The following is a 17977-nucleotide window of genomic DNA, read 5'->3' on the forward strand; positions in this document are numbered from 1 at the left end:
GAGCTTGAGGGGTCAAGGACACCATAAGAACATGCATCACAGGATCAACTAAGGAGGTCTCATAGGGGCTCACAGAAACTGAAGTAACAATCAGGGAGCCTGTATGGGTCTGCACTAGGTCCTCTACACATATGTTATGGTTGTGTAGCTTGGTGTTCTTGTGGGACTCCTAACAGTGGGAGTAGGGAGCAGGCTGTATCTGACTCTTTTGCCTGCTCTTGGGACCCTTTTTCTCCTATTGGGTTGCCTCATCCAACCTTGATATGAGGGATGTGCCTAATCTTATTGTAACTTACTGTGACTTGTTTGTTTGAGATCCCTGGGAGGCCTGCTGAAGGGAAATGGAGGAGGAGTGGATCTGGGGGAGAGAACAGTTAGGGAAGGGGCTTGCAGGAGAGGAGGGAGGGGAAATTGTGGACAGGACATAATATATGAGAGAAAATTAGTAAAAATAAAAAAAACAAGTAAATACATTTGAAATAGGAGGATTATAAGAGAACACTATGATAAATTCTTCACCAACATGTTAGGTAACATAAATGTAATAGATTTTTAAAATTTTTTATTTACTTATTTTGTGTGCATGGGTGTTTTGTCTTCATGATGTCTGTGCACCACATACATGTCCAGTGCCACAGAGACCACAAGAGGGCATAACCATCACAACCAACTGTTGTGACCCTTTATATGGGTGGTGTGAATCAAATGACTGAGCCATCTCTCTAGCGCCATTAGAATTTTAGAGTTTGCCACATTCTTTTTCTTCATCAGCTAAGAGAAGTGTGTGAGTTTTCTTCTAATATTGACTCTGTCACTCAACTAATTTTCTCACATTGAACTGTTATACCCAGATTGAGGGGACCCCCAAAAGACCACCACGGAGACTGAATCCCGAATGTAAAAGCAAAGAGCCTTTATTATCTTCAAGCTCTGAACTTGCGCTCTCTCACTCTCACTTGCTCTCGCTCACTCTCTCTCTCTCTCTCTCTCTGAGAACAGAGACCTCAAGACCCCAGCAGGGTGGAGTTTTTTTTTTTATCATAGCAGAGGTTGAGGTGAGGGGACTTCCAGGGTTCAGGACCCTGATTGGCTGACATTTGTCTAGCTGTATAGGGTTTTGGAATGTTAGGCATTTCCTCTTAGATGTAAGTCCCACTGGGTGGGGGGTGGGGTCAGCTCATGGCTTTTCCTGGGTCCAGGTGTTACCTGCCAGAAGCTGTATTTGGGCCTCAGGTATTTCTCCTTAGATGCAAGCCCCACTGAGTGGGGTCTGCCAGAAGCTGTGTCTGGGCCTTTAAGCCTGTCATGGTAGCTGTATGGTCAAGTTGTTTTGGGGTTTCTCACAGAACAATCCCTGTGGTCCCAGGATGAATTTAATGTTGTTATTATCTGTATAACGTTGTCATATAACTGTATAATCCCTTCTATATGGTGCTAAATTTTAACACCTAGTAGTTTATTGAGTGTTTTTCAGTCCACTTTCTTTAGAGATTGTAAATTTAGAATGAATTAGGAAATAATCCCTCTTGAATTAGTTGGAAAAATGGAAAAGAGTTGGTGTTTGTGCTTCTAAACATATTTGATGGCATTCAATTTTGAAATCACCAAGTTAGACAATTTTTTTTAGATAGACTTGTTTGTTATTGTTATTTTTACTTTTCAATATAGGTCTGTACAGATATTTTAATTTCTTTCTGAATCAGTTAGTTTTTTTTTGTACATTTCTAAAATCTTGTTTATTACTTTATGTTATTTAATTTGTTGCCACATAAATTATCATATTATTATCTTCTTATGTGTCTTATTTCAAATTTATTTACTCATTCTTTAATTGATGTGCACGTGTGTGCCTGCTTATCCGTGTGAGCACCCTGTCTATGCAGTGGCTGAGGGGACCAGAAGAAGTCACTTGAAACCAGAGTTATAGGTGTTTGTGTTCCCTCCTGGGGTGCTGGGAACTAACTCTGGTCCTCTGCAAAAAAAGAAGGTTCTCTTAACCACTGAGTCATCCCTCCAGCTCCCACTCCTTATTTCAATGACACCAAGAGCCTTGTTCCATTTATATTTCTTCTTCATTTACATTTCAGCTCTGTTTTCTATAAGTTGAGATGGCAGGTGTCAGAAATATGGAGCTTTCTACAAAATATAAACCTCACATGGCTTTACTTAAACATGTCCAGTAATTTGACATCGTGGAGGAGAGCTCTCCAGGATGAAGTCAGCTGCGTCACTGCTTCTGGCAGCATGTTGTTTGCGTGACAGTGCAGACTGCCTGTCAGAGGACAGACACGCTAGCCAGAGATAAAGAAAGGAAAGTGGAGCTTGGATGGGTAGACCAGAACTCCAAGGTTGGAGGACCCTTTCTCAAGTCCTTTCTTTTCTCTGACTCTGGATCAAGAGGACACACTAAGTAAGGGCTGTCAATACCATCTCAGCCCAAATCCCAACACTGCTCAGTCCTTCTGGCCAAGGACCCTTTGAAAGAGACTATGAGTCTGCCAAAAGGCAGTCACGAAAGGCCCCCCTTTGCCAAGGTTCATAGCTGTGGCGCAATTAACCAGCCCGGGATCTTTCACTGTTTGTTGATTCAACACAGAATCATTTACCAATTTCAATGGAGAGGGTTCCACGCATTCGCACGCCATGAAGAGCCAAATTCCAACCTAAAGAAGCTGGTGGTCCACTGGGTTGAAGATGTCATCATTGCATGCCTTCAGAAAATAATGATGATGATGATGATGATAACAATAGCCTTATTGGAGAGCTGTGAAGGCGTGATCAGTGAGTTTCTATTCAGGACTTCATCTGTCACTGACATCATCTCCAACTCAGGAGAAATGAAGGAGGTAGAGGACTCATCCCTGGGCTGCCCCAGTTGTCTGCATGCTGCATCTCTGAGCTCAGCCACTGGGGACCTGGACAGTTCCCTGCTGTTCAGATGCTGAACTTGGGGCAGGGTGAGACCACCTATTGGGTCCTGAACATAAGCTCCACCGGGCTCTGGGCACCAAGCTTGAGGCACAGGATGGACAGCCATAGGGGCACTGCCCATGAGCAGCAGCAGAGTAAGTGGAATCAGAAATGTAGTGTTGGAAACAGAGAAGATGAACACAGAGAGTGAGACAGAGAGGAGGCACGAGTGAAGGGAAAGGGGGGGAAAGACAAGGAAGAGGAGAGGAAGAGGAGATCTCTGATTTCCTGTCTGTCGAGTCTCTTGATGTCTATGGCCAGCTCATCTCATGCTCTCACGTCTGACTCTCCACTCTTGTCAGTAACTGTCTACCAACATTGGCCTCTGTTCATGTCTCTATTTCTCCCTCTACCTCTCTGGGCTTCACTGTTGATATCATTATTTGCTTCTTATACTCAGTCTTTATTTTTCTTCATATTCTTTGGGCTGCATATATTTGTATTGGTTCTTTGATTATTTCAAATATGTTTATCTTATTTATTCTTTTCTCCCAAACTCCTCCTAGATCCACACCAGCTCTCCTACCCACTCAGCTCTCCCTGTGTCCTCTTTTAACACTTTTTATCCTATTGTTTTATATGATGAGTATTTTGCCTGTAAGCATGAATACACACCATGCACATTCCTGGTGCCCACTGAGGTCACAAGAAGGAGTTGGATCCCCTGGAAGAGGATTGTAGACAGTTGTGAGACACCATGTGGATGCTGAGAGTGGAACCCAGGTCCTCTCCTAGGGCCACAAGTGTTCTTAACCTCTAAGGCACCCACATTCACTTGGTGCTTCTCATATACTCTTGGATGAGTGGGTATTCTCTGGAGCATGGTCAATGTAGAGAGCCAGCCCTTAGAGAACACAGCTCTCTCCTTCCCAGCAGCTGTCAGCTGCCGATATCTCCTCAGCTTTATATCCTGTGAGTTGGTATAAGTAACTGCACATAGTTTCTAGTTTCATGAAGACTCAAAGCCTTTCATATCACACATTTACCATATTCACCCCCATAGCCTTCCATTTCTCTGTCCTCCCTTTCCCCACACCTGCTAGTCTTCTTCCCTCCTCTTGAATTCCCCTCTTGATTCCTGTGGTGTCCAATCTTCCTTTCTGTCTTTCTGTCTCCCATGGGGAGGGAAAGCTCCCTGCCCTCAAATGCAGTAAAGCAGCCTTGGCTGAGTGAGGGAGGATGAGAGAGTGAGTCCTTCTTGAAATATTCCTCCTTTCCTTTCTCACCTCCCAAAAGGAGAGACTTTGGGATAGTTAGACTAGAGGAGGTGAAAGCCAGGGGAAACCATGAAGAAAATCTCTGCCAGCTTCACATTAGTAAACTCCACTAGCTACAAAATTAAACAGCTGCCATTTACTGAGCACATCTGTTGTTGTTGGTAACTTTCATGACCTCACTAGTACATGATCCACTGAAATAGCGTGAAAGATGTTGTCACTGGTCCCATAAGGCTCAGATAATAATGCCCCCTTTTCAGGGTCACATCACAACATCAGGATAAGATTAAGATCCTAACCTCAGCTTCAATCATGCTCTTCACTATCTAACCAATAACATCCATCCGGCCACATGGGACACTGAGGCCAGCAAAGAGAAGGGATTTCCTGAGTTCACAACTATGGTTGGTAAAGATGCCCCATATATTTAGGGCTGACATTCCGTCTTCTGTTCCCCGCACCTGGGCCAATTAAGTGTCTCTGCACTGATTTTTTTTTTCTGCTGTAAAAAGAGGCTTCGGTGAAAGGCTGAGAGCAACCAGAGCTATAGGTATAAGCATACTTTGAAGGTAATCGGTCACTGTGACCATTGTGTGAGCAATTTTACAATCTAATTTAACTAAAAACTAATTGGGAACTTTGGGGGCAGTTGTGGCGGTTGGAGGCTGGTATCACTGCTTTGTAAGACCAGGTCAACTCCTCTGCCAGCTGCAACTTTCACTGCCTTCCTTCCAACTCTGTGTAAGGTTCCAGAGACATGTGACTCTAGCCTGAACCCCCTTTTCCCCCCACATGTGGGCTTTGGAAAATATTGGTTATATTGTTATACGGTGTCAATCATAGCCTCACTATGTGGCCTTTTAAAGAACTCTTGGTACTGGGAGACTGTACAGCATCAAAGCTAAGATGAACACTTGGACCCAGGTTCTGACTGCAGGATTCTACTGGACATTCCATATATGTCACTTGCCAGGAACTCCACACCCGCAGGTCTGGATCTTCAACTCACCCCACATCTTCAGATGGTGACCCTGGAATCTCCCCTCCTAATACTGTTAACCTAAGTGCCTTCTCACAAAAGTGTCTAATTCTACAGCAAGCATGTCCTGTGCAATCAAAATGCAAACCCTTGGATTCTTTCTAAAACCCCAAATCCCTGTCTGTGAAGTACTTTCTCTAGTTGAGACCCTCAACACTCTCTTTGGGTGCTTTACATGCAGATGTAGGTATCTCTTCCTTTCTGGAAGTTTCCTAATCGCACTCACATTCCGTTACGCAACCCTGGCATCCTTTCTCCTCTCCTAGAATCCACTCCATGAAAACCAGCCCAGAGGCTGACACCTCCTCCTTCTTTCCTGCTGGTGTCACAACCAAGGCAGTTGCATGACAAGGCAATAGTTGGGAGAAAATTATTAAACAGGAGCCAAAATCTCACCTCAGCCTAGAGTATAAACGCTCACTGTCCCCGGTCATCATCTACCTGTCCCTCTCACTTGCCACCATGCTGGCTTCAGGGATGCTCCTGCTGGCTGTGCTGACCTGCCTCAGCATCATGATCATAATGTCTGTGTGGAGGCAGAGGAGACTGTTGGGGAAGATGCCTCCAGGACCCACCCCATTGCCCTTCATTGGGAACCTCCTGGAACTGGACACAGAGAAGTTTCGTGACTCTCTTTCAAAGGTAGTACTGGGCAGGGAGAGGGGTGAGTTTGGGGTGTGGAGCATGCTCGGTGTGTCTGGGCTTCCAGGGCAGAAGACTGACTAGGTCAGAATGCAGACATAGTACCTGACATCAGGACATGGGCAGTTCAAAGGATGACTTCTATAACTAACTTCTCGCATCACTCTCGCAGATCAGGGAGCAGTATGGTCCTGTGTTCACTATCTACCTGGGGTCTCGTCCTGTTGTGGTACTGTGGGGGTATGACGCAGTGAAGGAGGCTCTGATTGACCAGGCTGAGGAATTCGGTGGCCGAGGACAGCAAGCTTTCCTGAACTGGTTCTTCAAAGGCTATGGTGAGGTGACAGTGGGGGGATTAGGCCAGACAGATGTGTAGCTGCAGGTTCCATAGTCTTCCCCAACTCACCTGCACACACTCCAAGCTCTTTCTCTGGTCTTTGATCCATTTGCCTGTTCAATGCTAATTTGTTCTGTGTACCTCTGAATTGTTTTAGAATTTCTACATCCTTGCCGGGCGGTGGTGGCGCACGCCTTTAATCCCAGCACTCGGGAGGCAGAGCCAGGCGGATCTCTGTGAGTTCGAGGCCAGCCTGGGCTACCAAGTGAGTCCCAGGAAAGGCGCAAAGCTACACAGAGAAACCCTGTCTCGAAAAAAAAAGAAAAAAAAAAAAAACAAAAAAACAAGAATTTCTACATCCTATTCTCCCTGCATTTCTGTGTTTCTGTTAGTGTCTCGCTGATTTCTCTTCCTGGGTATCCCTTCCCGGATCTTACAGACTTAAAGAAAAATTGTTTTTTTAAATTTTTTTTTTTTTTTATTTTTGAGACAGAGTTTCTCTATGTAACAGCCTTGGCTGTCCTGAAACTCCCTCTGTCGACCAGGCTGGCCTCTAACTCAAAGATTCATCTATCTCTACCTCCCAAGTTCTGGGATTAAAGACATGCGCCGTCACTCTCTGGCCTGTTTGTTTTTGTTTTTAAATAAAATGGTTTGCTTTATTTTTAACTCTGTGTGTCTGTGCGCGCGCGCGCGCGCGCGCGCACACATACCTGTGTCTATGAGGGCCAGCAGAGGGCATCAGATGTCAGGGAGCCAGAGTTACAGGTGCTTGTGGAACTGAACTCTGTTCTTAGCAACAGCAGTTGCTAACCTCTGAACCATTCCTTCAGCCCCAGACTATGCCAACCCTTTTTATATTCATTCTTCTCTCATACAATACATGCCAAACAACAAATGCTCCCCTCCCTCCCTCCCTCCCTCCCTCCCAGCCCACTCCCCACACCCCCCAAAACCCACTGCTCCTCTGTTTTCCTTCGGAAAGGAACAGGCCTCCCAGGGATATCAACTTAATGCCTGCTGGAATCCTGTTTCGTAATTCAGGTTTCAACTTCATCCCAGAATCTTTTCAATTAGTTACTCTTAGCAATGTGCTTGCTCTCCAGCAACCCCTCCGTTTCTTCTTCCTCTGTGAAAATCTTACTTGATGTCTGTTTTAGAGACCCATGTCTCTAGACTCTCCCCATATTTCTCTTTATCTAGTTCAGTTTAGATTTTTTTTTTAGATTTTATCTAGTTTTAAAAATCTAGTTTTAGATTTTTAGATTTTATCTAGTTCAGTCACAATTTTTATTTTTATTTTGTTTTTTGAGACAGGGTTTCTCTGTGTAATCGCCCTGCCTGTCCTGGAACTCACTCTGTAGACCAGGCTGGCCTCGAACTCAGATCCACCCGCCTCCACCTCCAGAGTGTTGGGAGTAAAGGGCACACCACTACAGCCAGTTTAGTCAACGATTTTTAAATCCATCCAAATCTCATGTCTTGTGATCCTCTTCCTTCTTTCCTTTAGATTTTCTCCTTGTCTCTCTGTGTTGCCATCTATCCTGACACAGCCTCTCACTCTCTCTTTAAAAAACATTTAATAATTTTGTTTTGTTTTTTGAGATAAGGTTTCTCAGTGTAGCCAGGCTGGCCTCGAACTCACAGAGATCCACCTGCCTCTGCCTCCTAAGTTCTGGGATTAAAGGCGTGTGCCACCGCCGCCTGGTTTAATAATTGTTTTTATTTATTTTTTTATATTTGTTTTACCTGCATGATGTCCCTGTACCATGTGCCTTCCTGGTGCCCATGGAGGCTAGAAGTGGGCATCAGATTCCCTGGAACTGGAGTTACAGACTTCTGTGAGCTAACACATGGATCCAGGGAATCCAACTCTGATTAGCTGGAAGCTAAGTGCTCTTAACTGCTGAGCAGTCTCTCCAGCCCCTCTTACTTCTTTTTACTGTTGTCTCAGTGTCTCTGTCTCTGACACTCACTCTGAATTTGGATCTTTCTCAAGTTTCCCAGCTCCCTGCCTTTCTCATTCTTCCTTTTACCCACCTCTCCCATTCCAGCCCTTTGCCCAACCCCACACCCTCCAGGAATTTGTCAGAGGGACCAGATTGCCCAAACATACCTCTCTAACCTCTTCCCGTGCCGGTGTGTGGCTCCCCAGGTGTGCTGTTGAGCTCCGGGGAGCGGTCCAAGCAACTGAGGCGCTTCTCCATCTCCACACTGAGGGACTTCGGCTTCGGCAAGCGTGGCATCGAGGAGAGGATCATAGAGGAGGCGGGCTTCCTCATACAGGCCTTTCGGGACACAAATGGTAAGGTGGAGGGTCACGGAGTCCATAAGAGAAACAGCAGATTCTGAAGAGTCATGTGTAGATGAATTTCTAAATGGTCTTATTAAATAAAAAACACGGAGCCAAATATAGGGGTGAAAGCCATAGAGAGATCAGGGAAATAGGGAAAGCCGCCAGCCAATCTCACCTCACCAACTCAGCAGCTTCCAAATGCGCGTTACTTCCTGTCTACACACGCACATATGCCTCGCTGTTCTGATTTGCTTCTGCCATCTGATCCAGCTACATCACTTCCTCTTCCTGCCCAGCTCTGACACTTTCTGTCTGTCTGTACAGACTTCCATACCTCCATGGTTAACTAGTGTTGGAATTAAGGCCTGTGCCACCACAACTGGCTCTGTTTCCAGTGTGGCCTTGAACACACAGAGATCTTGTCTGCCAAGTGATAGGATTAAGGGCGTGTGCTACCGCTGCCTGACTTTGTTTATTTATAATGGCTGGCCTTTTCCCTCTGATCTCCAGGCAAGCTTTATTTATTAAAGCACAAATTAAAATATCACCACATTTCAGCACAAATAAAATATCACCACAGTCACGTGTTGAGACGGACAGTGGGAACTTTGGGGAAGGCACCCAATCTCTGGTGCTAACACTGCCGTCAGCTGAGCCCTGCTCCTCCAACCTCCTCCCTTTCAACTCTGGCCTGACTCCCAGGTGCTAACATAGATCCCACCTTCTACATGAGCCGAACCGTCTCTAATATCATCAGTTCCATTGTGTTTGGGGACCGCTTTGAGTACGACAACAAAGAATTCCTGTCGCTGTTGGGCATGATGATGCGGAGTTTCCAGTTCACAGCTACTTCAACTGGACAGGTAACCACTTCAAGCCTCAGCTGGAGCCCCTATGAAATCCTCCCGCAGAATCCTGGCATGGCCACCAGTGCCTCCATCAGACATGCTTCTCTGGACATGATCTCAAATACGCTCCCATCTTGGACAGCTAAATAATGAGATAAAATCCTAAGAAAGGTACCAATACGGAATCCCCATGGCAACTGGTCATCTCAATAGATGCCAACCAAATCAGAGCGTGCAACTAGACACAGCCCTTCCATCCATCCAGTTACCGTAACCTCTGACAGTGGCTACTATTGAGCCCTTCTGGATGACTTCACACACAGAGAAATGGACCTAAATTTATATCCTACCACTCACTTTAAGTAGCTTACAACAGCCTAAACTCCAGCTCCAGGGGATCCAACATCTTTAGTACCTGCAATCATGTACACACACCTATGCAGAGACACATACACATAATTAAAGTAAGCATCACAAATGCTTTTAAAAATATTCATACAAGGGTTACCTGTTCAGTCCACATAGATAAGTGAAAATCTGAACAGGTGCCTCAGCTGAGACTCCAAACACACAATGACCTGGATAGGTTAACTACACACACTCACAGACATGTTTTCCAGCCAGGGCCATTCAGTGAATCTCACGAGAGTACTCTAGGCAATGCACTTGAACACTCAAACACTTACACCCAAGTGCTCTCCACTGTGACACTGGCAAACAACCTCACTTAATACTTAGACACATGCATAGCAACCCACAACTCAAATGCAAACAGTTATCTGGAAAGCTGTGCCAGCTTGGCCTTTCTGAGTGCCTAGCCACTTGGGGGTTGCCACAACAGACCCACCCAACAATGACACACCAAGATGTCTTTCCATCCAACCTCGGCTGAATACGTACATGGGTTTCTGCCTTTATCGGTTTTTACCCTAATAACTGATGCTGCAGATATGCCCCCGTCCATCTTACCCAAATTTGTGGATAAACCCACATGGAAACATAATCATGTGGGTCCCTTCAACCAGCAACTAAATACCTAGGAAGCAGAGGAAGGTTTTGAAGCCTTCTCTGCTCCTTCTCAGATCCCATTCCCTTGGGTCCTGATGCTGACAGCTGTCCTCCCACTGTTTCCTCTCTCCCATCCCAGCTTTTTGAGATGTTCTATTCAGTGATGAAGCACCTGCCAGGACCCCAGCAGCGGGCCTACAAGGAGATACAGGGGCTGGAGGACTTCATAGCCAGGAAGGTGGAACGGAACCAGCGCACCTTGGATCCCAATTCCCCCCGGGACTTCATCGACTCCTTCCTCATCCGCATGCAGGAGGTGCTCCCAGTAGCTGTTGGTGGATGGTTCAAAGCCTGGGGTTGGGTGGGGCAGGAGCAGAGGATCATGCACGTTAGCTCCCAGCATAGTAATCCTCACCCCTCTCATCATGATTAAGGCCACTCACCCAGCTACTGAGCCCTTATGAGAGGACAAGCCTGTGCAAACATGCACACCAGCCACCCCCACAGCGCCACCAGGTGCCAGGCGCTGGTTTTCAGTGTTTGACAATGTTCACCCACTTAGAACCAACACTGGCTCGGGAGCACATTCCACTCTGCACCTAGGTCTAGAATTAGGAAAATGCAACCCAGAGACACTAGGCTGCTTGTCTGGGGTCAGGCAGCAGGGAGCAGAGGGCTCTGGCTGAAACCTGGTCTCTGTGGCTCCAAGGCAGGGTCCTTCCTTTAACCAGCATTGTCTCCAATCTCTCCTACCCTGGTCCTCAGATACCCATGGGGATAGGTGACCTGGCTTCACAATGTGATCACAGAGGGGCCTCATGTTCACCTGTATGTCCATTCCCCATCTTTAAGAAATAAAATGAGGATTTATGTAATCTGTATTTCCAAGGATGGAAAGTGAGGCTGGAGAGAGGTTCAGGGGCTAAGAGTGCTCACGGCATAGGTGTGAGGACCCGGTTTTGAACCACCAGAACCCACGTGAGGAGCCATACATGGCCATGGGTGCCTGCTATCTCAGCATTGGAGGGTGGAGACATGTGGATCTCAAAAGGTTGCTGGACAGTCAGCCAGGTTCAATGCCAGACCCCTGTCTCAAAGGAACAAGGCAGAAAATGAGAGAAGATACCCAATGGTCTCCTCTGGTTGCCTCATGTATATTCATGGGTATGGACATCCACATGCACATATGTACCCTAAAATAATGAGTGTGTGCGCACACACACACACACACACACACACACACACACACACACACACACACTTGAGAAGGAGTAAGATGCTTCCACTCCAAATTTTGATTCTCCATCTCATAGGAACTGCTCCTAAGTTTCATCACCCCTTTGTCTCTATCCTCTCTTTCTCTCCCCTTTCTTACCTCCTCCTCTTTCTCTCCTCTTTTTAAAAACATCATTACTATTTAATCAACTTCCAACTAAGTTGATAGCAAAAGGACAGAGATTCACCCAGGGAAAGACCAAGGAAGAAGTTCTTGGGAAGAACCATCACCTGGGGAGAGCTGGTTGATCAGGGTCTCTCTTCCCACCTTAATCTTAACCAAGATAAGTGAATCCAAGGGAAACCTCCAGTAGTTCCCCAAGGAGTGATAACGGACTCATCATAAATGCTCTTCTCCCTGTAGGAGAAGAAGAACCCCCAAACTCAGTTTCACATGAGGAACCTGTTGTCGACCACACTGAACCTTTTCTTCGGGGGCACAGAGACTGTCAGCACAACCATGCGTTATGGCTTCCTGCTCCTCATGAAGAACCCTCACATTGCAGGTAAGGCTACCGAGCACAGGAAAGTGGAGGTCGCATACCCCCGCCCCACAATGTTCCAGAAATGGGCTACCCTAACCCCAGCTCTCCCAGATCTCTGGGTCCTCAGAAAGTCTCTGTTATGCAGAGAAAGGAGAAAGACTGATGTGATAGACAACCACTTGTTAGTGCCGATCACCATCTGACCAGCTTCTCCAGGTTCTTACCATCTTCTTCTGAAGAAGTACAACAAATGGCAAAGCCTTGAGGGAATTTTCCAATTCAAGGGGAAAGCAAAATGAATAGCTACACTGCAGAGGAGCAGTGGGCTGAGCAGGATTCGCTGAGGAGGAGCCTTGGTTATTGTCTAGGGTTTCCCTTTGTGGGTTCAAGAAGAGGAAGAGTTGATTGGTAGGGGTAGGGTGTGGGTAGTTTTGTGTTTTGATTGATAGGCTTGAGTTATGTAAGCCTCTGTTAATTAGGCATGTCGTTTCCCACAGTGCATGTAGTGTTAATCATGGGCATGTCCAATCACATGCAGGCATAAGATGGTAAATGGGTCATTTTCCCTAAAAGTTCACTCAAAGATACAATTTGCTTTACTCAGCATGCACCTAAGACCTGCTCAGGCTGGATTGGTCCACTGGCTCTAGTTCTGGGTTATGTTCAACGATGTTGCTATAGTGATGTTCCAGGTCATTGGGATGCATTTGACTGGTTGCCTTGTTTAGAGCAGGGTATGTCTGGAGCGCAGCATCAGTGGGGATCCTGGGGTGCTAGTCTGTCCCTGCAAACTACTCATCTTAAGCCAAGTCTCACTAGCTGTTTTAAACATGGTGAAGGTCTGAACCAATTTGTAAACTACTCTCCATCATACAAGGTCCCTTATCTGTTCTTCTTGGGTCATTCTCTAAGTCTCTTTTTGCAAATGCATGTGATTCTGGCCCAAGAAGGTTAATGGAACCCTACTCCAGCACCAAATATGGCCAACATCTACTGCAAATGATCTACAAGACGCCACCCATAATTCCACATTACCATTTGGATTTGCATATTTAATCTATATTCTATATTTTAGACACATAAGCTTATCTTCTCTTCTCAGCTAAGATGCATGAGGAAATTGACCAGGTGATTGGCAGGAACCGGCCGCCCAAGTACGAGGACCATTTGAAGATGCCCTACACCGAGGCTGTGATCCATGAGATCCAGAGATTTGTAGACGTAATTCCTTTAGGTGTACCTCGTAGCACCACCAAGGACATCAAGTTTCGGGACTTCTTCATCCCCAAGGTGCTGCTCTGCCCAGCCTGAAGGAACGTTCAGGAATATTCCTCACTGTCCTTCCTTCTCAAACAAACATTTGCTCCCTCATCATGCCCTTTCAGCCGAGCTGCTCAGAGTCCCCTGGATCCTGAGTCTCCCTCAGATTGTCCAGGGATCAAACCTATGTTTAGCAAACTCCTGTTGTAAGGAACATGAGCCCATTTCTCTAGAACTTGTTTCTTATGCTGAAGAGTCTCTTATCCTCTAAGCATTCTGCCAAGGCATACAATCCCTAAGCATCCCAAACCCTCTGTGTCCGGGAGTGTGAACAGTCCCAGGACCTCCTAAATTGATAGGCACGAGTTTGCTCATTCCCCAACAACCTGTCCCAGGAGACACAGAGTCTGTGTCGCTCCAATGATCTTAGAAAGCACCAACTGCCACTTCTCCAAGAGAACCTGTCCCAGGGATGTTAACCTCACATTCCCTGATGCTTCTCCCTCAACTTTCTCCTCTTCCTTCCAATCCTGTGAGCTCTGAGGATGCTCATCTCTCATCCAGCCTCATCAGTCTCCATGGCTCCTCTCTTTCAGGGCACGGATGTTTTGCCCATACTGAGTTCTGTGCTGAAGGACCCCCAGTTCTTCGCCAATCCCAATGACTTTGACCCCCAGCACTTTCTGGATGACAAGGGGCAGTTTAAGAAGAGCAATGCTTTTGTGCCCTTTTCCATTGGTAAGAGGGCCCTGTTCATACCCCCAGGGCTAACACTTCCTGGCTCCTCTCTCTGAAGTGTAGTGTTGGACCTGTCTCCAGTTTGGAATTTACTGTTGGAGTCTGCCTTCCAGCCAACCAAATGCAATTTCCTTGTGGACTCAGGCCAAAGGAGAGGCATGATCAAACCCCTCTCAGAGATAGGAAAAATCGAGGCTCAGGCTGAGTCTGAGTCATACAGACAAGATTTAGTAGGTGATAGCAGAGCAGCCATACTTGAGAGTCTATTAGTTGGAGGGGCATTTAGACTTCTCATTGTGCCAGCTTGTCATGGGTCACCTCCCCCCCATGTACAAGGGGTACAGAGACTCAGAGCCATCCTTCAGACTACAGTGCTGCAGGTCCTTCTCCTTGGGGAATCCAGCTGCTGGCCTGGCATAGGGTGAGGTGACATGACAATTGGCTTCACTTCCACCCTCTACCTCTTCTCTTCTCCAGGAAAGCGATACTGTTTTGGAGAAAACCTGGCTAAGATGGAGCTCTTCATCTTCTTCACAACCATTATGCAGAACTTCCACTTCAAGTCTCCACAGGCACCCCAAGACATAGACGTGTCCCCACAATATGTCGGCTTTGGCACAATCCCTCGAAGATTCACAATGAGCTTCCTGCCTCGCTGAGCAGGAACCCTGCTGGGTGGAGACAGTGAGCATGTCCAGAAAGAGGGAGGGGCTAATGGGGTGGGTCCAATGGGGGTGGGGCTAAAGGACAGCATGAAAATTAGAGGGAAATCTGGGGCTTGATGTGTTACACCCAGAGAACAACTGAGTAGAGTGCTCACCTTCCTGAAGACAGGTTCTTCAAAGGTGGGATGAGAGACTGTCCCTAGTATCTGAACACTGATTGTAATAATTAAAGCTATTGTTGATTGCACAAGAGTTCGGTGTGAATTTCATAGGAAAAGCAATATACTGTCTGCTGTCTTAGTCCTCAGGAACCCACATGGGAAAGGGAACTGTATTCATGTCTGTCCTACAGATGACAAGACTGAGGTTTAGAATGTTCAAGTTACTGGCCTGGCTAGGGCTCACTCATGCTAATTCCATTACTTGAGCATTACAAAACAGGGCAATTGCTGCCATGTAAGGCTAGCCTGGCCTATGTTGTGAGTTATAGGCCAGTTAGTGCTAGATTGTGAGATTCTGACTCAAAGATTTAAAAAAAAAACAATAAAAAGAACTTTTAGGTAGGATAGTTGACTAGAAGTATTTTTGTGTGGTCTGTTGAAGACCAGTAAGGATGAGAAAACTGTAGACTCCATTCCAAAGGGAGACAAAGAGAGGAAAAGCTTTAGCTTTGGAAGTCCACAGGCATTATAGGGTAGCTGAAAGCACAGAAAGACTGAAGGATGATGCACCCGAACCAGAAGGCTGAGCTGAAAACAGTGCCAGCCATTTGGCTCCCCAGCAGTAGGAGGGAAAGCAGAGGACTCATTTAACTGCGGCCTAGACACACAGGAAACAGCAGGATTGGTCCCGCTGAAGATATGGAAATGGGTGAAAGGTCAGATGAGGATCTCAAAAGTTTTCTAGCAAAAATGATCAATGACCTCAAAAAGGATATGCTGGATGAATGCGCTAAGGAAATCAGTCTAGGACCTGGGGAGGAGAGTCATCCACACAGGAGAGAAGATGGTAAGAACACCTGAGGAATTAGCAATATGGATGAAAAAGACAGCAAGGTGGAAAAGAAGTTCAGCAAGGAAATTTAGAATGAAAAAACATGATAAAGATTTGGGAATGAAAAACTCAGTGAAACAAAAGCAAATGAAAAAGGATGAAAAAGACAGCAAGGTGGAAAAGAAGTTCAGCAAGGAAATTTAGAATGAAAAAACATGATAAAGATTTGGGAATGAAAAACTCAGTGAAACAAAAGCAAATGAAAAAGCACCGTGGAAATAATCAGTAATACACTGGACCAAGGAGAAGGGAGAATATCAGGGCTGCAGGGCAAGGTTGAGAAAATATTATCTTCCGAGCTGGAGTGATGGCTGAAGTTAAGAGCAGCTCTTGTAGAGGACCTGGGTTAATTCTCAGAGGCCCCATGGTGACTCATAACCTCCTGTAACTTCAGTTCCAGGACATCCAATGTCCTTTCCTAGCTTCTTCAGGCACTAGGCATGTATGCATTGCCCTTACACACATGCGGGCAAAACACTCATATACATATAAATAAAAGCAAATAAATCTAAAAATGTTGTATTCAAACATCAATAAAGAAAAGAATGAGCATGACCTACACTTGCAATAATTCTGAGATATTCAATATTCCAATAGTCCAAGGATATAGAAAGGAGTTGAGATAAAAGCCGAAAGTATAAAGATTCTGTCAACAAAATTACACAAGAAAATTCCCCAAATGTTTCCAAACATCAGAAACATTTGAAACTCTAACACACATGATCAGAGAAGAAATTGCCCACAACATATTATGGTTAAGATGTCAAAAGCACAAAACAAAGAAACAATATTAAATGCCATAAGGAAGAAACTCCAACTCACCTAGAAAGGTAAACACATCAGAACACCAGATTCCTCATCCACAGCCCTAAAATCCAGGGAGCATGAAACGAAAGCCTAACATGATTGTTATACCCAGCAATAATATCCTTTAAAATGAAGATGAACCAAAGACATGTGAAAACAGACAAGCTAGGTTCTTCAAAATTGCCCAGTCAGCATTACAAAAGATACTTACAGGGATGTCACATAGAGATGAGGAAGAAAATCTTAACCATAAGAGCCCAGGGCAGAATAAATTTCATTAGAGAATAGATGAACAGAGTAATCCATTATCTTTAACATGATATCAATAAGGAAGAAAGTGAAACTAACAAAATTACAAAATTTAGCAATTCCCTGTCAAAAACAACCTTAAATATAAGTGACCTCCCATTTCCTTCTGTCAACCTCACTATATCCACCAAAATGCATGAAGAAAAAGTATAATACTTAATAAAGAGAAAAAGAGAAGCCTCATCAGCCATTCCAGTGGAATTTGGGGGAAAATGGTATCAAATCACCAATAAAAAGACAATGATTAGCTGATGAGATTAAAAGGAACACACAAGACACCCATGTTTGCTACTGTATGCTTCTCTATAGCCAAGATCTTCAGTGGCTTTCTGTTTAGGCTATTACTTTTTGGGGGATTGGGGAGGGTGGGATATGGTAGGTATAGGGGTTGTCACAGAAGGTTTCTATGTTCCTCTTTTTCAACTATGAGTCTGCAGTCTTCGATACCACTGTAAAACTAGCTTCTTTGTCCTTTATAGTCAGGGTGAGCATGGATTATGGACTTCACATGGTTTCTGGTGACAACACAGACCACAGACATTCACACAGTGTCAGCACATGCCACAGACCTCAGCATGGTCTCTGGTAGCCGTACAGACCATGGACATCAGCATGGCCCTCTGCCACCTCATGGGCCCCGGACACCATCGCAGCTTTCAGCAGCAGCACAGGCCAAGGACATCAATACGGTCTCCAGTGGTAGCCTGACCCATGGACATCAACATGGATTCAGGCAGCATCACAGACCATGGACATCCACCTGACCATTGGTGGTACTGTGGGCCACAGACGTCAACATGGCCCCCAGCAGCAGTAGGACTATGGACCCAGACATGGACCTTGGCAGCAGCCTGGATCACAGACATCAGCGTGGCTCTCAATGGCAGCATGGCCCACAGACATCAACAATGGTCCTAGGCAGCAGTGCAGATCACATACATGCATGAAATTCAGTGGTAACACAACCACAGACATCAACATGGCCCTCAGATGCAGCAGGATCATGGACCCAGACATGGCCCTCAGTG

At 45.7% G+C, this 17977-nt stretch overlaps 1 protein-coding gene across 1 annotated transcript; it reads left to right on the forward strand.

Moving 5' to 3' along the window:
- The first annotated feature begins 5524 nt into the window (after positions 1 to 5524).
- Positions 5525 to 15032, forward strand: LOC114681563 (cytochrome P450 2A8). Its single transcript, XM_028855112.2, has 9 exons — positions 5525 to 5868; positions 6041 to 6203; positions 8361 to 8510; positions 9204 to 9364; positions 10497 to 10673; positions 11997 to 12138; positions 13220 to 13407; positions 13974 to 14115; positions 14593 to 15032. Exons 1-9 carry the CDS (start codon positions 5689 to 5691, stop codon positions 14772 to 14774), a joined length of 1485 nt encoding a protein of 494 aa, XP_028710945.1. The 5' UTR covers positions 5525 to 5688; the 3' UTR covers positions 14775 to 15032.
- Positions 15033 to 17977: the final 2945 nt, after the last annotated feature.

Source organism: Peromyscus leucopus, chromosome 1 (genome assembly GCF_004664715.2).
Source record: "Peromyscus leucopus breed LL Stock chromosome 1, UCI_PerLeu_2.1, whole genome shotgun sequence".
NCBI lineage: Eukaryota > Metazoa > Chordata > Mammalia > Rodentia > Cricetidae > Peromyscus > Peromyscus leucopus.